This window comes from Mytilus galloprovincialis, chromosome 1 (genome assembly GCF_965363235.1).
Source record: "Mytilus galloprovincialis chromosome 1, xbMytGall1.hap1.1, whole genome shotgun sequence".
NCBI classification, from domain to species: Eukaryota; Metazoa; Mollusca; class Bivalvia; order Mytilida; family Mytilidae; genus Mytilus; species Mytilus galloprovincialis.
This window is the reverse complement of record NC_134838.1, coordinates 9685700-9705849: the sequence shown is the minus strand read 5'-3', so window position 1 is coordinate 9705849 and position 20150 is coordinate 9685700. Positions and strand designations below refer to the sequence as shown.

At 32.4% G+C, this 20150-nt stretch overlaps 1 protein-coding gene across 3 annotated transcripts; it reads right to left on the bottom strand.

The window, feature by feature from the left end:
* Positions 1 to 279: 279 nt before the first annotated feature.
* LOC143064962 (3'-5' exoribonuclease HELZ2-like) lies at positions 280 to 16583 on the bottom strand. 3 transcript variants are annotated; one of them, XM_076238206.1, is made up of 11 exons: positions 16155 to 16583; positions 15115 to 15188; positions 11042 to 14577; positions 8969 to 9054; positions 6711 to 6848; positions 6010 to 6150; positions 4838 to 5493; positions 3181 to 3408; positions 2244 to 2400; positions 1182 to 1349; positions 280 to 452 (listed from the first exon to the last, which is right to left on the bottom strand). In XM_076238206.1, exons 3-11 carry the CDS (start codon positions 14536 to 14538, stop codon positions 346 to 348), a joined length of 5178 nt encoding a protein of 1725 aa, XP_076094321.1. In that variant the 5' UTR covers positions 14539 to 14577; positions 15115 to 15188; positions 16155 to 16583; the 3' UTR covers positions 280 to 345. The 3 variants fall into 3 exon arrangements, with proteins under 3 accessions (XP_076094321.1, XP_076094312.1, XP_076094329.1); XM_076238197.1 differs by lacking the exon at positions 15115 to 15188; XM_076238214.1 differs by lacking the exon at positions 15115 to 15188 and having other exon boundaries at positions 16201 to 16583.
* Between the last annotated feature and the right edge of the window lie 3567 nt (positions 16584 to 20150).

Below are 20150 nucleotides of genomic sequence, written 5' to 3'. Positions count from 1 at the left end.
AATCCTTAGCCTTTCAAAAAAAAACAAAGTATTATAACAGAAAATTTATAAAATGAACATATAATTGATATTCATGTCAACACCAAATAGCTGTCTATTGGTTTGATGGTACCCTTAGGGACGAAACGTCCACCAGCAGTGGCACCGACCAAGTGGTGTTAATAGTTATCAAAGGTACCAGCATTATAATTCAAAACGCCAGACGCGCGTTTCGTCTACATACGACTCATCTTATTTTACGTTATATTTATATGTTCATAATAAATAACATAAATTGCCTTTATTTTGTCATTTTTTATTTTAAAAAATACACCACATTGTGTTTTAAAAAGCAGACGAGGCTAGTTATGGAACCGGTGGAAAGACTGTGCCAATGAACATACAATTCTTCTTTTCATAATCGTGAATAAGATCTTTCCAAACTGGATCACACACGAGCAAGTTTCTGTTACCTGGAATACCAATAGTTAAACCATAACTTTAGTGAAAACAATATATGTATTATGAATGAAATACATCTCACTCAAAATAAGCTCATATTGAGAATAATTGATTCAAAAACAAGAAATAAGTGCTTATACAAATCTGTTTGTTATATTACTATAGATAAAAAGAAAAACTTGTTTTGGTTTTATTAAGATTCTATTCTTTTCAAATGTTATCTTAAAAATAAATCTAAAATCTTACAAATCAATTTTTCTCAAATGTGTGATCATTACAGTAATTGATTAATTTTTTTAGTGTCCGTTGGTACCATTCGGTTATCGTTTGGTAAATTTGCCGTCATACAAAAGCATTCACCTTATTATTAGCCAAACGCTCTTTGTCGTTTTTAGGCGCAAATTTACTTCAAATTATTTACTTTTCTTTCAAACTTAAAGTTAGTAGCTAACATTATCGTTGTGTTATGCTATGTTCTTATAATTACAATATATATTTTTCCAATCGAGGTTGAGAGTTCAAAATAAAGTAATGTATTACACGCAATAAACTAACAGCCATATTAAACGAATGCTAAAAACTATAAATTGTATACTAGTATATAAGTTGCCCGAGTGGATATAATTTGAATGTATATTCAATTTACAAATATATCGCCCGATAAAGAATCATTTGTCTGTTATAAGCCATTATTAGAATATTCAACGTAGAATATCATATACATGGTATAAGATACAAACCTATAATCACAAGTCCTTTTTTGGCCCTTGTCAGTGCTACATTAATTTGGTTTTTGTCGGTAATGAATCCAAGATTCTGGAGACACCATCCTCTGGTTGGTTGTTCTGGTATTCGATAACTAGGAATAGATCTTACCAAACTGAAAATAACATAATCCCATTCTCCACCTAAAAACATTTCAGAAATATAAAGGTATTACTTGATTCGTTTCTTTTGGCTTGGGTTTAAATAACAAACGTTCATCGAGATGAAAATTAAAATGCTCCTGTAATCTTTATCCAATCTATCAGTAATGTGTATTTTGGTGCTTATACATTTTCAATGTATTATGCATTGTTAAAACATTTCTATTTCATTCAGATAAGAGGTGTATCATTCTTGGTTCTGTGTATACTGGTGTATGTGTGTTTAAACTATTATTATTTTGAAAACACTACTTACTATACGCTAGATGATAGGGAAGGGGATACTGAGAAAATCCTTTTTTGGATCCTTGAAGACAACAGCTTTGAATAGAGAAACTTCAAAATACGTTTTTTGTTTTCAAAAGAGGCGAAAGAACCCAAAGGGACATTTAAACCAATAAGTCATACAACTGAAAAGGCCTGCTTTATACAGAATATCAACAGACAGTCAAAAGTACACAAAACAAAGAAAACAAAAGACTGAGCGTCACAAACCCGACAAAAATTGGAAAGGTAAGCAGATTCAGTACCACATGTGGCGCCGGTTCTGTTGCTCGTATAAATATAAAGCCAGGTATAAGTTTGTAAATAACTGCAAAGCCGCAATTCATCGAAGAACTTACGTTAACAAAGACTCTCTTATTAACATATGTGGAAGGTTTAATTGCTATAAAACAAGGTGTGTACCTCTTATGGTCTACGGAGGTGCATGTAACTAGTACGAAAATAAGAAGTTGCTATTTGTACACACAAAAATGTATGTATCTGTGCTTTATAAAAAAGTGTAAAGATCAGCTAACAAGATGGTTGTCGATTTAAACAGTTTAGTAAGAATATATAACTGACATTATTTTAATACTGATAAAACATATTCACCTTGACTGGCCACTACAGTGGATACTATAGGCATTGTAAGTCCAGTGTTAACAGATTCTTCCCTCAATGCTGTACATTGGGCGTTGTACTGAGACATAACATTGATGCTTGAAGGCGGCACATTCTCGTTTTCTACCATATGTTGAAAAACTTTCATCTACAACGTATACATGTTTACTCAATGGCTAATGTTTCATCTACCATTATAAGTTATATGGTTCGCTACTGACCCCATACGGATCCATAGAGGGTTAGTAAAATCCATAGGGGGTGAGGCCGGAGGCCGAGTCCCCTATGAATTTTATTCACCCTCTATGGATCCGTAGGGGGTCAGTAGTCAACCGTATAACGAATTTATCGGACGCTGTACTTTTTCTGCGGCGTTTTGTTGAAAAATAAACAATGAAACACAACAACATTGATGGATGACGTCGCCATTAACGCGTCATGAACCCCATATGAAACTTACTAACCCCATACGGTCTCATAGGGGGTCACCACGTGACGGCGTTTAACCAATCACAACGTGATAATTCATCAGTGGTCCGATAAAATCAGATATCCGAACCCATATAATTTGGAAGTGAAACATCCTTTGGTCGTTAAAATATTGTACTTTAACCATTTTAACAATAGAACTAACATTGAAGCATTTATTATAAAATAAATGGATAAACTAATGTGCACAAAAAATTTAAAATATACATTGTCAAAACAAAATAAACAGCATACGATATATCAATTCAGAACAAAAAATTAAAAACATGGTAAAAAATATTTAAAGCAAAGGAACATTGATTCTTGGATCAAAAACTCTAAAATCACTGCAAAATACAGATAACCCCAACCTTCAGTTGTAGTGACACACTTGTATAGATGTCGACCATATTTGATATGGTTTTAAGATTGTGATTAATATAACAGATATGTGTCTTACCACTTGTTTAACTTCGGCCTCGTTGAACCTTGACTGTTCATTTCCTGCTTCGGTTTTAACCGTTAACATCTCTTCATCTCCTTCTACATGACAAAACACATGAGGCCAATGGTCAGCCATCGTACGTGGCCACATTTGCAATGGTTGGTGCGATGTTCCGACCCCAGGATGAGTTTTTAATTCACCATCATAAAAGTGTTTTGACGGGAATTCGCATATTTTGGGGTGCTATAAGAAAAATAAATCCAATATGCCAACTTTGTACAGTTTTATCGTACACAATTTCTTGACTTTTTTATGATTGATGTATTTCTATCATGCAGATATCTTTACAATTTGAGGTGGAAGTAAAGTTGTCTTAAAAAAGATTGTCAAATTCGTCATTTCAATTTTTTTCACAAAGATGTTGATTGTCCTGGCGTACATGGTTATGTCAGACCATTAATTCAAAATCCGTTCCTATTCAAACACGGTTTAAAGTCTTGTAACCAAGAATAACTGCTCGAAAGCCTGTTGGTTTTTTTTTTGGTTTTTGATTGATTTCAATCAAAAAAAAAAAAAAAAAAAAAAAAAAAAAAAAAAAAAAAAAAACCTTAAATAAGTATACAATGGAGCGCCTTAAGGTGGTACCCAACACTTTCACTAAAATTAGTTTGGCTCGTTTAATGTTCATAAAATTTTGACAAATTATTTACTTTGACCCTTTTACAAAAATATGAAAAAATCAAAAAAATTGAACCAAGCGTTTTATCAGAAAAGTTACACTGGTTATATAGCAGTTAAACATACACTAATTTTGATCATTGTGAAGCTTAATATTGCCTTCACAAAGCAACGTAATTAAAACGTTTAGCTGATATTACAGAGTTATCTCCCTGTAGTGTAAGGTACCACCTTAATCCAGGCTTTTTAATGCAAGCTCAAAATGGTCTAAATATATTTTTCATTCTACGAATGAGTTATTTAGTTTAAATAAACAATTACATAAAAATAACTATTTTGGTGGTCTCATACCTAAAGGGTGATGTTCAATTGTCTTTTGATTTCTAAGCCGTCCTTGCAGGAACCTAGGTCGTCAATGTCGTTTATTACCCCCCACCTCCCATATTCTTAGTTTCTACGATTCTGCGTAGTATACATTTGCTTGCTTGCACTTCTAGTACTTTTGATTTTTACTTGCATCTCTTCCAAGTGTATATTTTTACGTAGTTTTATGATAAAGAAATTGTTTTATTTGAAAAACACGAAGGTAGAAAAAATGTACGCAACATATACCGACGTTCAAATTTCATACATCGACTAAAAAGAACAATAAAGGTAACTAATAAAAACTGGAATGCATGAAATCCAAAAAGAGTTAGACCGGTGCTTCTACAGTATATATATATCCTATGTGTTTCGTAGATAAATGTCTGTCTTAATGTCATTTTGTTAATTGCAAACGCATTTTTAGTATGTTCTCATTTAATGAGTATGAATACGGCCTTTTTATTATTCTGTCTCTCTTTAACTAGGCATAAATCAATCACCCGCCATGCTTATCCACACTCTGTCATATTGTCACAATCGTGAAAATTACAAAGTATGATGATAAGACGTCAAATAAATAATTGTTGACATCATTATTTTTTAAAACCGATAAATAAAAATACTGTACCATTCTGTATTGTTCCTTTAGCATGGTTTTGTATAAAATATTTTCTGAATATCTTTCAAAAAGCGAGGTTTCTAGTCCTAGTTTTGCTGCTTCTTTGCATTTGATTATTGGACGCAATTGTTTATGGTCACCAATTAGAACAACTTGTTTTGCCATTGTTGCTATTATAGGAACTATTGTTGATGGTTCAGAACACATTCCACTCTCGTCAATTATAAGCTGGTAAACTTTGTCTTTTGTAGCTTTTAGAACTTTTGGGTTTGCTACCAGTGAATTTGTACAAAATATAACGTCATATTGTGGAAGCTCTTCTTTTGTTGCTTTACTCTGGATATCTTTGTATTCCTTGATTTCTTTAATTGTTGTTTTTAAAGGCTCCCTATCTCTTTCATTTATTTCTTCTAACATATTGACATCGTAGGAAAATTGGTTATCTAGTTCCTTTATGCGTTCAGCATACGGTTTTCCCTCTTGGCGAATCAAATAGTGAAGGACAACACCATGTTCAACTAGGTAAGGATCCGCTTTAGCATCGGATATGTTGCGCCTTGTTACACTTGCTCTTCCAGGAATTGGGAAGCTTAGTTGTTCAATTGCACTCCCATATATTCTAACAATACGTGGGGCCTTTGGTCCCAATTTCTCTATTACAAGACCTTAATAAGTAATACATGTAATTAAATTCAGTGACGTTATTGAAATCGATAGATGTGATCTGTTATATTGTTAATAAAGTCATTTGTAGATTATGTGAAGAATAATAGAAATTCTACATAACACGAAATAAACACGATAGAAGGTTTGATTACATCTCATATAACTGTAAGATAAAGATAAACAAATTGAATATCCTCTAAACCAATAAAATTTTCTTGAGTATTTGTTAATTTTTAAATGAATAATAAATGGGAAGCTTATGACTAGGATTTCTGTATTTTGTTATGTTAAAAATTAATCTACTCATCTTCAGTTTTATTCTACTATTTTGCAAAATTGTAATTTTAGATAGTTTGTACTTTTTAATGTCTGTTACTGTTATTTTAACTTTAGTTTTTTTGGAGGAATAACATATATTAATAAGTAGATATAAGTTGATTTTTTTTCTCAAATAATGGGTAATATGGTGTTAATTATCAGATACTCCCTGCTTTAACAAAAACATCAATACTCACGTGCTACTAAATCGACAGATCTGTTTGAAGGTCCACAGAAAATTATCTGATTCTTAGTATCGCCCGTTCTCTGTTGCATTAAAGTATTGAATTTGTTGAAAAGGTAAACAAGCTTAACACCAATGTAAGTTTTGCCAGTTCCTATGTTAAGTACAAATGTATAAGTAGTACAAAACTAACCAAATTAATGGAATAGTTTCCTCGTTTCAAAGATTGTTTCCGAATTTTAAAGTTTCATAGTTATTATCCGAATTGCCTGTGTAGATTGTTTTAATATGTGCGTTAAGGACTGCAAAAAATATGGAAAAATAGTTGGTTTGCTTATATTTCTTTGATATATTGTAATAACTTGTTTGTTTAGCTAGCTTTAAAAGCAGATTTAATCCACCATTTTCTGACTAAGTACCAAGTCAAGAATATGACAGTTGTTATCCAGCCGTTTGATTCTGTAATTTTAGAATTTTCCTCGGAGTTCGGTATATCTGTTATTTTGCATTTGTTGAAATTTGACGTAGTTTAATGTTTGATTATAAAGTATTCAAATCTGATAGGTTGATAAAACTTATAATTGAGGAGTAGGTAAAATTGAAATCGTTTCAAAGATTTTTTAATTGATTACTTAGAGTAACACAAAACGTTCAACGTAAAAATCCCAAAACAATCATTAGAAAAGTTGGTTGTTGCAATAGTTTATTATATACCTGGTGGGCCTTGAATCAATTTAAATCTTCTTTTCAAAGATGTCTTGATAGCCCAGTGCTGATGTTGATTATTTGGCCACATATCAACATCGAGACCTTCTGTCTCAATCTGTTCTGCTACTTCCAAATGTATGCGATCTTAAATATAGTTAGGTTTGTGGCAAACATTAAGTTTGGTCATTTTATTAATTCAAGTTATTATGGACCATCAAAATTTTTCTATATTAACTTAAATATATAAATGCGCCAACGACTTGAAAAAACACACAACAATCTAGTATGGACAATGGAAAACTGCATTTTGCTTTCCTGTTCAATAACGGATTAGGTGAAAAAAAAATCACCAAATGCAACAACAACTCTTCTAATTTATGAAAATATTGTTTCTTTCGAAAAGGGACCAAAAAAATCTGTATATTATAGGTATAATTGCTAAAGAATGTATGTCTCTAAAATTAAAAGTAGAAGTCACCATAAGGACAATAACCGTTTAAAAAACTAGCAACGACAAAGTATTAAAAAAACTGAGAACACCAAAACGTCTCCAAAACATAATACAGTAGACGAAAGACTGAGCAACCGTTACTCTATCGAATCCGGAGTAATCTCAAATTAACGGTAGGGTAACAAGGTCTTGTTTAACATGTGGTTCCCATCGTGTTTATCATTTTAAAATACTTTCTTTCGGCACACTACCACTACTGTGGACTATATCACAAGCTCACTATAATCGTTTATAGTCAGTACTACGGTATTGACATGATTTAAATAAACTCATTATAGATACCAGGATTGATATTTCATATTTACGCCAGACGCGCGTTTCGTCTTCAGAAGACTCATCAGTGACGCTCGAATAAACAAATGTTGAAACGGCCAAATAAAATACGACGTTGAAGAGCATTGAGGACCAAAGGTTTACCAAATACAGCTAATTTAATCTTTTGCTGAGGTAGAAAAGCCTTAGTATTTCAAAAATTCAAAGTTTTGTTAACAGTAAATATTAAATTCATAATCATAAACATACGCTACAAACTGCTCAGAGTCTGAATTGACCAGATTTTGTGCTCGACTAGTGAAATCGAGCACACATTTAAACTAAATGACATGGGATTCAGTAAGCTTAATATAAATATAAGATAGCTGCATAGTTTGATGAAAATCAAAGTTGATTTGAAAAAGTTATAAAACAAATTAGAGATTCCTATCTGAATATATATAATAATTTTTATTTTTACCTATTGTAAAACTAAATGCTTTCATTTCACAGCAATAAATCAAACTACCTAATAAGCTTGAATTTTGTAAGATCAATATTTAATTTAGTTAGATGGGCTGATTTGCACCAGTCAAAACTAAATTTGAAGGTCAAGACTAGTCAAGACAGGTCGAGCCTTGGTCAAGACAATTTCAGAATTCACAAAGATCATCAAGTACTGATTGAGATTAATTAAGTCAAGTCGAGACCTAGTCGAGTACACTTAGGTACAGTACAGTCAAGACAATATCGAGACTAGTCGAGTAAAATGTGTGCTCAATTTTACTGGTCGAGCACCAAAAATGTTCAATTCAGACTCTGAGCAGTTTGTAGTGATATCAATGATAACTCAAATAAACACAGTCCACGCTGACTATCCTCGGGGAAACCATACTTTCTTTTATTTGTTTTAAAAACTAATATTTCTTCTTCTTGGATCTTATAGCTCTTCAACTGTTTCAAATCTTGTACATCCTTGGCTTTCAAATATTCGTATTTGTGCTTTCCTGATAATTTCAATGCATGAAATGGAGCCATTTTTATTTTTCATTTTTTAGAAACTGCAAGTGATTTGGCATCAAGCAACAGAAACAGTTGAATTTTAAATTTTCAGGTATGTTACTCTACAAAAAAAGTTCTTTCACTTTCTTCTTAAAAATGCAGCAAGCTAAGGTCGAAACTCTTTCGGAATTCAAACGTGACTTCTGATTAAAAAAAGAATGACAACAAGTCGCACAGAAATGGTAGACGTTACATCCATTTTTTTTAACTTATATCCTGTACTTAACCGATTTAATATACCATATGTTATTAATGAACATGCATTATATGACAGATGAACAACTCAACAACTTAAAGATATATAAACAATGTATGAATTGTCTTGACACTTCCAAACAATCAAACAAATCTTAATCTTATGAATAAATTGTTGATAGTAATAAAAATTAATGAAAGTAAACAGCAAATTGTCTAAGACAAATAGCATTAGTGTACTTACCTGGAAAATTGATTTCTTTTCTCAGTGCAATATTTTTGGCTAAATCGGTTCCATGCCGTAGCTTTTTCAAGTGATTTTCAAGACGCCTATTATGATAAAATTTTATTTAAATGCAGTTGTAGTAGTAGTATGTTTCTAAGTTAGGATTTTGTAATTATTGTGGGATTTCATATGACAATTTGGTCCATATTAAGGATGTCCAATGAATTAAAGATACGACAATGATTATTCAAATCATGAATTAATGAAAAATGTTGTTCTATATATCATTAAATAATTTTGAGGAAAGCTCCTTAAACACTGCCCCAGGAACATTCCTTAAAGTCAAGCTATTGGTCTAACGCAAATTTGCTTTTCGGAATCCAAACTCAACTATCGTTTTGGACAACTCAGAAAATCAAGACGATACAAAAACCACAAATATAACAGGAGCTTTTGATTAAACTCAAGAAAAATATCGACAGATCCTAATGAAAAACAAAAACTAAACGATCCGCAAAAATAGAGTTCCGTTTGTTGGCATTTGAAAAATAGTTCAGCAGCTCTCCTCAAGCACTGGCGTCAGCAATTTTTCTCATGGACTTACTTGTTACATCAAAAGTTGAAAAAAAAGTAATCCAAAATTGGGTGTTAAAAACAATGCAGAAGAAACAATTGTAAGTGCTGTAAAGTCACCAACGCGGACCACGCTATCACCAGCATCTATGTTACATCTAATTGTAAAGCGGAAAATAGTATGTATATTCCTACTTGAGGAAATTGCAAGAAACTGAATTCAAAATCAGACTTAATAATCACCGGCAGAAGAAACTGCCCAATCACGAGGCGACTCTTGAGAACAGTACAAACTCAGTTTGAAAATATCACCTTCCCAATAATAGAGATAAACCAAAATTGTGACATCAAAGTAGAAAACAAAGAGGGAAAAAGGTTTCTGAATGCATCACCCGTATACTCTTGAAACTCATAGACTGAATGAGAGAGATGAAAAGCAGTTTTTATCGAGAACCAACGGAATTAAACCTGAAATTCCTACTATTTAACTAAATAAAGGCAACAGTAGTATACCGCTGTCCAAAACTCATAAATCCATGGACAAAAAACAAAATCGGGGTAACAAACTAAAACCGAGGGAAACGCATTAAATATGAGAGGAGAACAACGACATAACACCGAAACGTAACACACACAGAAACGGACCAAGCATCAGACAAAACACCACGAGAATAACACATTTCTTTGTTTTCATTTAGAATCAGAATGTACAATAAGCTGCAAAAATATGTTTAAGACATGTACATTAAGCTTAACAAATTTCTTTACAGCCTCCGATTTTTTTACCTGGATGGCTGCACGTTCCTGATAAGGCGAGGGTTTTTTTCGTGAAATATTCCGTGAATATATAAAATACAACTATTTTATAACACTCGTTAGTGTGTTAAAGTTACATTTTAGGGCAATTATGTTATATAATTTAGTAGCTACATCAGTGTGTTAACAAACTGATTCACGCCTAGATAGATTGAATTTTGATTGTTGCTATTTTAGACTCGATAAATAAAAGTCTTAATTGAAAAAAAAACCTATTCAAACCGTTATTAATATATGTGTAAATGCAATACAAGTTTGTTGGTAGTGGGGTAAAAATACAGCACAAACAACATTTTCAAAAGACCAAAAATGTGGAAAAAAAGTATATTTTAACAAAACGCATTTGAACAACGGATGAAATTAAACCCTGATGACTGCCATTGGCGATTGTAAAATATACGGATCACCGGTTGTAACAAAGTGGATCTTAAATCATAAATAGTATATCAAACAGAAAACAAATTATATAAATAGCAAGCAAGTATAATAGGGTACAACATCATCATGATATTTTTTTTTTCACCACAATAATTTAGTAAACACAAATATTAAATACTTCGAATAAATAATATTCTTCATCAGTATTAATTAATATGTATATCGCAATCCTATAAACAGTCGTGTAAAGTTCTTTGTTGACTTATTTACTTAATTTTCTCTTTACAATTAATTTTAATATTCTTGTTCATTAAAAATGATTACCTGTCAACTGGCGATTTGGAAATTATCTCTAGTCTACAGTCATCTAACGAAGTAGCAGGTGGCGGAGAACTATTTTCGTGAAGTTGAAATGCTACTCGAATCTTGGTTATTCTACGTTGACATCCATTTCGTCGCTGTTCTAACTTTTGATATTTACATATTTTAGTAGTCTCTGCATGCGCACTCCATATATATTTATCTTTGTGAAGAATCTGATTGCCTATCATTTGTTTTGTTTCCAAGTCTAGGTCTTGGTCTTTCATTATGCAAAGAAAATTTCCACTCGGTAACGGAAAGTATGTTTTGTTCTCATTTATTAATGATCCACCTTCATTGTCGTTCACTTCTGGAATATATCCAAACTCCAAATCCCTTTTTTCACAAAATTCTTCTTCAAACTCAAACATGCCCTGGTTATTTTTAAATACAAGTGGTACTTCGTTGATTATCACCGATTCCTCGCCATGTACAGCATTATAAGTAGATTCCATTTCAACCACAGGAAGCCATATATTCTTGTATTCGTCTACATTCCTGTACTTAGGTAATGAACTCTTTTTGGCATATCTAAGAAACGTTTTGATTGGATCTTGTACATGTGGCAAACAAAATTTGATACCGTTTGTCAGGATAGCTATTTGAGGGATTGGTGTCAGAATTCCTGATAATTCTTGAGCTGACATTTGAACTGTAACAATTTGGCCATGTCGAAACGATGTTTGGAATGGTACAAAGTGATCAATTATTACCTGGTCAGATACTTCAGAACTAACGTCTGTGACACTGTTTTTAAAACTATCTATGTGCTGTTTATTTCTTTCAAGTTCTTGCATCATCTGTTCTCTGTTGTTATTAGACATTTTATTTTTTAATGCATTACGATTTTCGTCGAAGACATGTTGAAGTGTGCTTTTCCAAAACCTCAAGCTTATAAACGTAGTGTTCTGGTGAGGATATATCTTAACATGCTTTTCAGGTCTTTGTACTTCATCGTCCATTGGTTTTTCCAATACAGTAGCTTTGAAACTGTATAAACGCCTTCTCCATTTCACTGTCACTTTTGAGAATATTTGATGTGTATCTTCATTTCCTTCTATATTCTCTGGATCACCAGTTATGACTGTTCTTTCGTTGAATGTTACCATATCGTTGTCCAATGTGATTTCAGGAATACTACAAACGTCTATTTCGCTAAATTTTACAAACACACTTTTTGTCATAGTGTCTTGAAGACCTGGTATGAAAATGTCGTATTTTTCGCGTGATACGTGAGAAACGAAACCTTGAAAAATAATCGGCTGTTGCTTTAAATAGTTTGAGAAAACTAATTCTTTATACTGCAAATTGAAATCGTTGGTTTTTTTCAATAACGTATTTAAATACGCACATATGGTTCGTAATTCAGTAAAGTCATAGGGGGTATTTTTTTCATCTAAGTAAGCATGAATCAATCGATGGATGATGATATCACAATATCTACTTAGAGGGCACGTGAACTGAACAGCTGGATTTTCTCTATGGAGAACAGACATTCTGTATTGGTGACTAGGCTCAAATGATTGCCATTCTTTTAAAGCTAAACCTTGTTTAGGATGAACGAAATCAGAACAAATTAGTTCAATTGCTTCGTCAATAGTTCTATCTATTTGAACATTTCTTACAATTTGATCGAGAACATTTGACTGTATTGGAACAAAGAGTCTCTTTTCAATATCAATATTTACATCTTCATCATTTTCACTCATAGAGGAGGGATCAGCTAACCTATGATACAAGTAATATGGTGATGGTAGTGCATTAACTAATGATAATTTCCCTTTTTCTTCAATAATCTCTTCTTGTTTGCTGCACAACAGATGAGCAAAGTATTTGTGTAAAAAATACCATTCTCTTTGTTTATTTTTACTATCTCTGGCCATTTGTAATGGATGAAAAACAGGAACATTCATGGGAAAATTTTGCGTCAGAATGCTTCCAATTGTGTTGTTTGCTAGAACAAGGTATTCTTCAACTAGAGAATGTGCTTTTTTAGTTTTCATGATACCGTCTGTAGTTGTAAAATCTACTGATATTGGTGAGGTAAAGGACTCCATTTGAAGACGTTGGAATTTCAATTTCTTTGACAGTAGAAAAAGAATCTTTATGTCGTCAGCGAAAATATCATCAATGATATCTTGATTGTTGATAATGTTTTCAACTTCTATGTAATTGTAATGGGCGGAGGAACGCATTACCGTTCTGCTAATAGTTTTTTCTGTTACATGTATATTACTTGGTTCAGTTTGGTCAATGTCAAAGAAAACTGATATTGCATACCTTCTGCGACCTGGTTCTAAGCTACAAAGATTATTTATATGATCAGGTAGCATAAGTTTATTATGTGCTGTATTTGAACTGTGAAATGAAAATCCACGGGATCGCGCATGAATATCTAAATCATCATCTTTGTGAACAACCTTGCTGACGTCAGTAACATGAATACCGACTCTAACTCTGTTCTTTGTCATTTTTCTAATGCTAAAACCATGATTTATGAAACTTTCTTCTATTCCAGCTATTGTGAATATTTTGTCGGTTTTGGTTATATCTTGATAACCGGGGGCTTGCAAATCGTCTCTCAATTCTTTGATTTCATCGACAGATGGGTAATCAAACCATAATGGCAAATTGTTTTGGTAAGAAATCAACGTTAATCCCTCTTCTATGTCTTTAGAGCTATGCACTACACCTAAGACTGCACCTAGGGGGTGAATATTAGTTAATTTCCATTTTAAAAGAACTACAATGAACAACCAGTTTTCTTTGTCACCTTCTGTGATGTTATGATATTTATGAAACTTAAGATCATTTGTAGCTGAATCATGTTTATGAATTTCTACGCTTGTTCTTAGCCGCTCTGGATACTTCTTAGCTAGACGTCCGTGTAAGATATTAATTTTTGGAATAGTCTTGCAAATTGGAATCATCAGATGACTCTGTCGTCGATCAATGAGACAAACAAAAACAGGATGTGATATGTTTTTGAAGCGATTTCTATCTATAAATGATACGACTTCACCGTAGTATTTTTTATCTTCTTGTGGCTCGCCTTTGTTAGATATTTTTACATACACTACGTCGTCTGTATATGTTTGTCCACAATTTTCTCGCCCAGAAATGTTTATTTTCATATGCTTGTTTTCTTCTGGAAAACAAACAGCTTCTTCCATTGATAGGATTTTAATCATACATCTTTTATACATATCTGGTTGTTTAGTGAGTTTGTTTTCATCAAATGCCGAAAATATGTCTCGATAAAGAAATGGACGCAACACACATACATTTTCTGTCCTGATGAATTCGTATCGATTGATTTCCAAACCTTCGTGAAACCAAGACTCTGGTGTATCATGTAATGACTCTGTGTTTGCACCTTGTTGTAAATCCATATTTCTAAGACGATTCCTGCTTTGGTTTGCCTCTTCATCATACCATTCATCATCGGAATCTGAGTCCATATTAAACGTGTGATATAAAGTTGATTATGGAACGTTGTCCTGCAATTTGAATGAATCGCCGTTAAAAAATATTACATGGAGTAGGTTTGAATCAATGAACATTAACGGTTATACATTCTGTCGAAACTAACAATTTTGCATGGCACAAGATCATGTTTATCTTCTAGGTTTAAGACATCTTTTCATGTAATTCATTGGTGTATCCTAAATGATATATTAGTATTGGGTGCTTGATTTTTTATCCGTTTTTGGTTTTTTTTATGGAGTTTGATCTAGCTTTGATACATGCGAGTACTCTAAGATCGGTATTTTGTGTTTGTGTAAGTCGGGTTCTTTTGTTGGGTTTTTGGGTTGTTTTTTGTTGTTGTTGTTATTTGTGTCGATCTGATTATTCAAGCCCTTTTCCATATTATGCATATGAGTATTTGTTTTTATGTGAATCAGTCAGTTAGACAGCGTTCTTCCTTGTAGAATCAAGAAAATCCTTCTTTTCCTTTTTTTTGTCCTTGACTGTTTTTTTTTTTTATAGTGTTCGATAATCAAAATGAAAATAAAAATAAAATCGACATTACTCACTTTTGATATTGATGAAATATCCAACCTCAGTAAGGCGTGATTTTGACATCTTTCTAATATTTGTACATGTGTCTCTACCAATAAAACCAATGTTACAGCCCAATGACTTTTGCAGGTAAATGTAATATATTTGGTTGTTTTGCTTGCTAGCTGAACCGTGAATATCAAACAGAAGATGTGGTATGATTGCCAATGAGACAACTATCCACTATCCACAAAAGACCAAAATGACACAAACATTAACAATTATAGGTCACCGTACGGACTTCAACAATGAGCAAAGCCCATACCGCATACAGTCAGCTATAAAAGGTCCCGATAAGACAATGTAAAACAATTCGAAGGAGAAAACTAACGGCCTTATTTATTTTAAGAAAATGAACGAAAAACAAATATGCAACACATAAACAAACGACAACCACTGAATTACAGGCTCCTGACCTGGGACAGGCACATACATAAATAATGTGGCGGGGTTAAACATGTTAGCGGGATCCTAACCCTCCCCTAACCTGGGACAGTGGTATAACAGTACAACATAAGAACGAACTATAAAAATCAGTTGAAAAAGGCTCAACTCATCAGATAAACAAAAAATACAAGTAGACGTGGCCGGGTACTTATACATAGTTTTATAAGGTTATATATGCTACCTTCCTTTAAGAGTAAACTAGTCCATCAGATAACAATATATCTGTCTGTAGTACTAGTATACTCTTAAAGCAGGGTAGTATACATAACCTTATAATGACTTCGCGGTTCAGCTAGGAGGCAAGCTAGTCAAAGATATTATCTTTACCTAAACACTAAAGTCATTTTGCTGTAAAGGAGTATATACAATGTGCTCCTTTTTTATATTAAGGGCAAAGTTAAGCCTGGTACTTTTGATAATTATTTACGATAAACATCTAAAGGAGTATTTAACATGTCATTTATATAAACTGTCCAAGGGGGTAATTTTGTATATACTTATATATTGTTCGGTGTGAACCATTTTAAGATTTCAATATTTCATAAAATAGTCTTTAGTGTATACATACCTGCGTCGTCATCGCAACCAGATGTTAATCAATACAGTGCAGTTACCTTTTTCTTGTGCAGCAGAACGATATAAAACTTAAACTAGCTCCCATCCAAAGTCTAACTTAAAGTCATTGTTCTGTTTCTTCTAGAATATCACGGATTTAACACTTTTCCAGTGACAGAAATGCAATTATGCAAAATTAATATCAAGGATATTGTCCACAAGATTCAAGTATGCATTTTGTATTTAAAATATAGTACAACGTCCTCACTAACATATCGATCGGATTACTTTGTATAGATAATAACGTATTTTAAAGTTGTATTGTGCATTAAAGATTTTAAATATATATATAATTTGAGTTCTTTCAGTTCATATTATTTCAGACAATTGACACCGTGAAATCGTTTAAGGAAAAATATGTGTTAGCATGTTGTTACTTCTAACATGGATACGTACCTGCTTCCTTTTCTTCAACGTGTAATTTACAAGATAAAAACGATAATAAAAGTAGTACAATAGTCGTTGTGTAATCAGTTCAGAGCTGATATGCATAAAACAACTTAAGTTAAGTAGGACAAGTAGAAAATCCGTCCATTCTGAACATATACTAGACTAAGTTTAACAGTATCGAACACTTATTACAATTATGTTTCTCATTGAATCAAGTATCTGAATGAATTTTATCGTTTCATGTTTCAAAATATACTATTTAACCAATTTTTTTTTACAGAAAGCTCAGTTTTTATTGGAACGAATGTCTGACTTAGCTAGCTACATTGTATTGATTATACATCTGGTTAAATGCAAACAAATACATCAAAATATGTTACAACAGTATCACGCGATCAGTGAGTATAATTACACAGACACAATTGTTCACTTCAAAGTGGTAAACCTTTTTCATTGCAAGTTTTGCCTATCTGTCGTTTTCTTTATCATTTCTGAGTTTTAATATTTTTAAGACACACTCGTCAATACTTTTTCATCAACATCGCAACGATTGCGAAACCTTCTTGTTATGTTTCAAATCAAAAAGTGTTTTGGTGAAAATAATACGTTTAGAGATCAAACATAAAACTAAAGATACGAATAGTGATGAGTTTGACTTAATAAGGCGGTAACGTTCACACATCAATAAAATACGTTTTCTGTGAATGACAAGGCAGCTTTTTCACGAATGGTTAATCTTAAAAGTATCTTTTCGGGAAACGTAAAGTTGAAGAAGTGAACGATGGTGAACACATGACAAATATAGCTTAGTTATTAAACGCGACGCGTTTTCTCCAACAGTCCGGCATAATAACAAAGTCTCCAACAAAGTTATGAGGAGGACAGATTAAAATTGACACTCCGTAAATTTTATGGACACCATCATGAATTGGTGGATCCATATGATGTCTCTTTAACCAAACTACAAAGGACATTTTTACCACATGGTAGATTGTGATTTGTCATTATGTCGTCTAATCTTTTAATTACCAAACGTGACTTATTCCCGATTGTGACTGTTTTGCTGAATGTGAATTCGCATTACTATAAGACGTGTTTCTGTACTTGTTTATCCCAAATTCTTGTATTTAGTTTATATGTTTAATGTTATATTTGTAATTCTCATCGGATTTTGTCAAATGTGTTGACGTCTTTTTATTATATTTAGGTGTTATTTGTTTGTATTTGTATTTGTTTGACTTTCTAACTATTTTGATCTGAGCGTCACTGATGAGTCTTATGTAGACGAAACGCGCGTCTGGCGTTTAAAATTATAATCCTGGTACTTTTGATAACTATTTACGGATAGAAAAATTAATTACCGCCTTTATTAATTATATTAAATTTTGAACAATTATTTACGTTTGAAGTTGGATTCATAACAAACTGGACATATATATTACAGTTAATTGCTATTAATAAGTATTGCAATACGCATTTTGTTTAAAGGAATTATCAGTATTTAGTTCTAATATAATCTTAAATCAATCCTAATTCTATCTCACTTTGATAGTTTTTCATATGTGACGTCATGCTGTTTCTAAATTTCATAAATTCAAATGTGGCATAACGTTTGTGCCGTTTCGCCATCGTATGTGACGTCACATTTTTTTAATTACGTTGACGCCTGGACTGATTCGGATGTGTCTATTATGTGTTAAACTTTAATAGCATTATGTATTCGAGTTCAGTTTTCTGTAATTAGTTAATACTTCAGTTTCATTATGTATATCTCTTTCATATTCATTTGTTAAAATTTACTGTTTGCAATAGCATGAATTGTTCTATATAATAAGGATGTTCTTATCCTGGGCATAAAAACAATGCCGTATTTGGCAAAACCTTTTCAACTTTTGATCTTCAGTGCTGTACAACTTTGTACCTTTTTCACTTTCGATCTTTAATATCTTGGCGTTATGTATTCGGGTTTAGTTTTCTTTAATTAGTTAATACTTTAGTTTCTTTATGTTAACTCTTTCATATACATTTGATAAAATTTACTAATTTTAAACCTGATGCTTTTTGTTATCTATTAATCATGTTTTTCTTTGTCTAATATGTTCTCCTATTTATTTGTATTGTAGTCCTGTAATATTATGTTGTCATCTCAATGTTATATTTAACTTTGCCATTAAAGTGCGAGGTTTGGCATGCCACAAAACCAGGTTCAACCCACCACTTTTATTCCCCTTTAAAAGTGTCCTGTACCAAGTCAGGAAGATGGCCATTGTTATATTATTGTTCGTTTATGTGTGTGTTGTATTTTAACGTTGAGTCGTTTGTGTTTTCTCTTATTTTTGAGATATTGAGATAAGACGTGGCACGGTACTTGTCTATCCCAAATTCATGTATTTGGTTTTCATGTTATATTTGTTATTCTCGTGGTGTTTTGTCTGATGCTTAGTCCGTTTCTGTGTGTGTTACGTTTCGGTGTTATGTCGTTGTTCTCCTCTTATATTTAATGCGTTTCCCTCGGTTTTAGTTTGTTACCCCGATTTTGTTTTTTGTCCATGGATTTATGAGTTTTGAACAGCGGTATACTACTGTTGCCTTTATAATAAGTAATATGAAATTCTACCTTTAATTATTTTTCACGTGTTTCGATTTAGCAGGACAGGGACAAATCGATCAGATGTGCTCCTGTAGTAAAATTTGAATGGCATTTGAAAGACACACCAGATAATATATTTACAACTAGTACAAACGTTGTGAAGTTTCAAAGCCAATGAAACATTTGTAAACCACAAAATAAGTCGGGAAATAAATTGCTGGTAAATGCAACGAAAATGTATGACATTAGTGTATACAACATCATCAAAGAAAATATAGTCGGGACCAAAATCGACGATAGAGAAAAGCTTGAAGATGAAACAGAAGATCCATTCACTATTAAAAATGGCAAAAGACAAAGTGATTGGTAACTTGTGATACAAGGAAGTCAGATAATATGCCAACACATAAAGGCGACAGTAGTATATCGCTGTTGGGAGTTCGTCAATCATTTGAGATAAAAACAAATCCGAGTTTCAAACTAAAACTGAGGGAAACACATCAAATATAAGACTAGAACTACGACACAACAGAAACACAACACTAAAATGTAACACAAACAGAAACGAACTATAACATAAAAATGACCATGTTCCTGACTGGTACAGGGCATTTATAGAAGAAAATGGTGGGTTGAAAAAAAAATTAAAACATTACATGACAGGACTACAATATAAATAATGGGATAACCCAACACAACGTTCTACACATGATCTTTTCGAATAACGATTTAACTGTATTTATAGTTAAAGAAAAATAATATTCAAAATTCATTTTTTTTTTTCTGATGCTTATTATTCTATTTGCACTCTACGGAGATGGTTTAAAGATACATCTTGTTTACATTTAACCATCTACTAAAGTATTATCATTATACAATTATTAACTTTTGGTGAGATTGATAATAAAATGATTTATCAACTCAAGAGATTAAATAATCACCGATGTCAACAGCCGAGTGGCATATCTC

What these genes read in the sequence shown, in the direction of transcription:
- LOC143064962 (XM_076238206.1), bottom strand. Translation starts at nt 14,538, where the DNA reads ATGGACTCAGATTCCGATGATGAATGGTATGATGAAGAGGCAAACCAA. An exon ending in AAAAGAAATCAATTTTCCAG is followed by an intron (nt 6,849 to 8,968) that starts GTAAGTACACTA and finishes ACTATATTTAAG; the next exon opens with ATCGCATACATTTGGAAGTA. An exon ending in AGGCCGAAGTTAAACAAGTG is followed by an intron (nt 2,401 to 3,180) that starts GTAAGACACATA and finishes TATACGTTGTAG; the next exon opens with ATGAAAGTTTTTCAACATAT.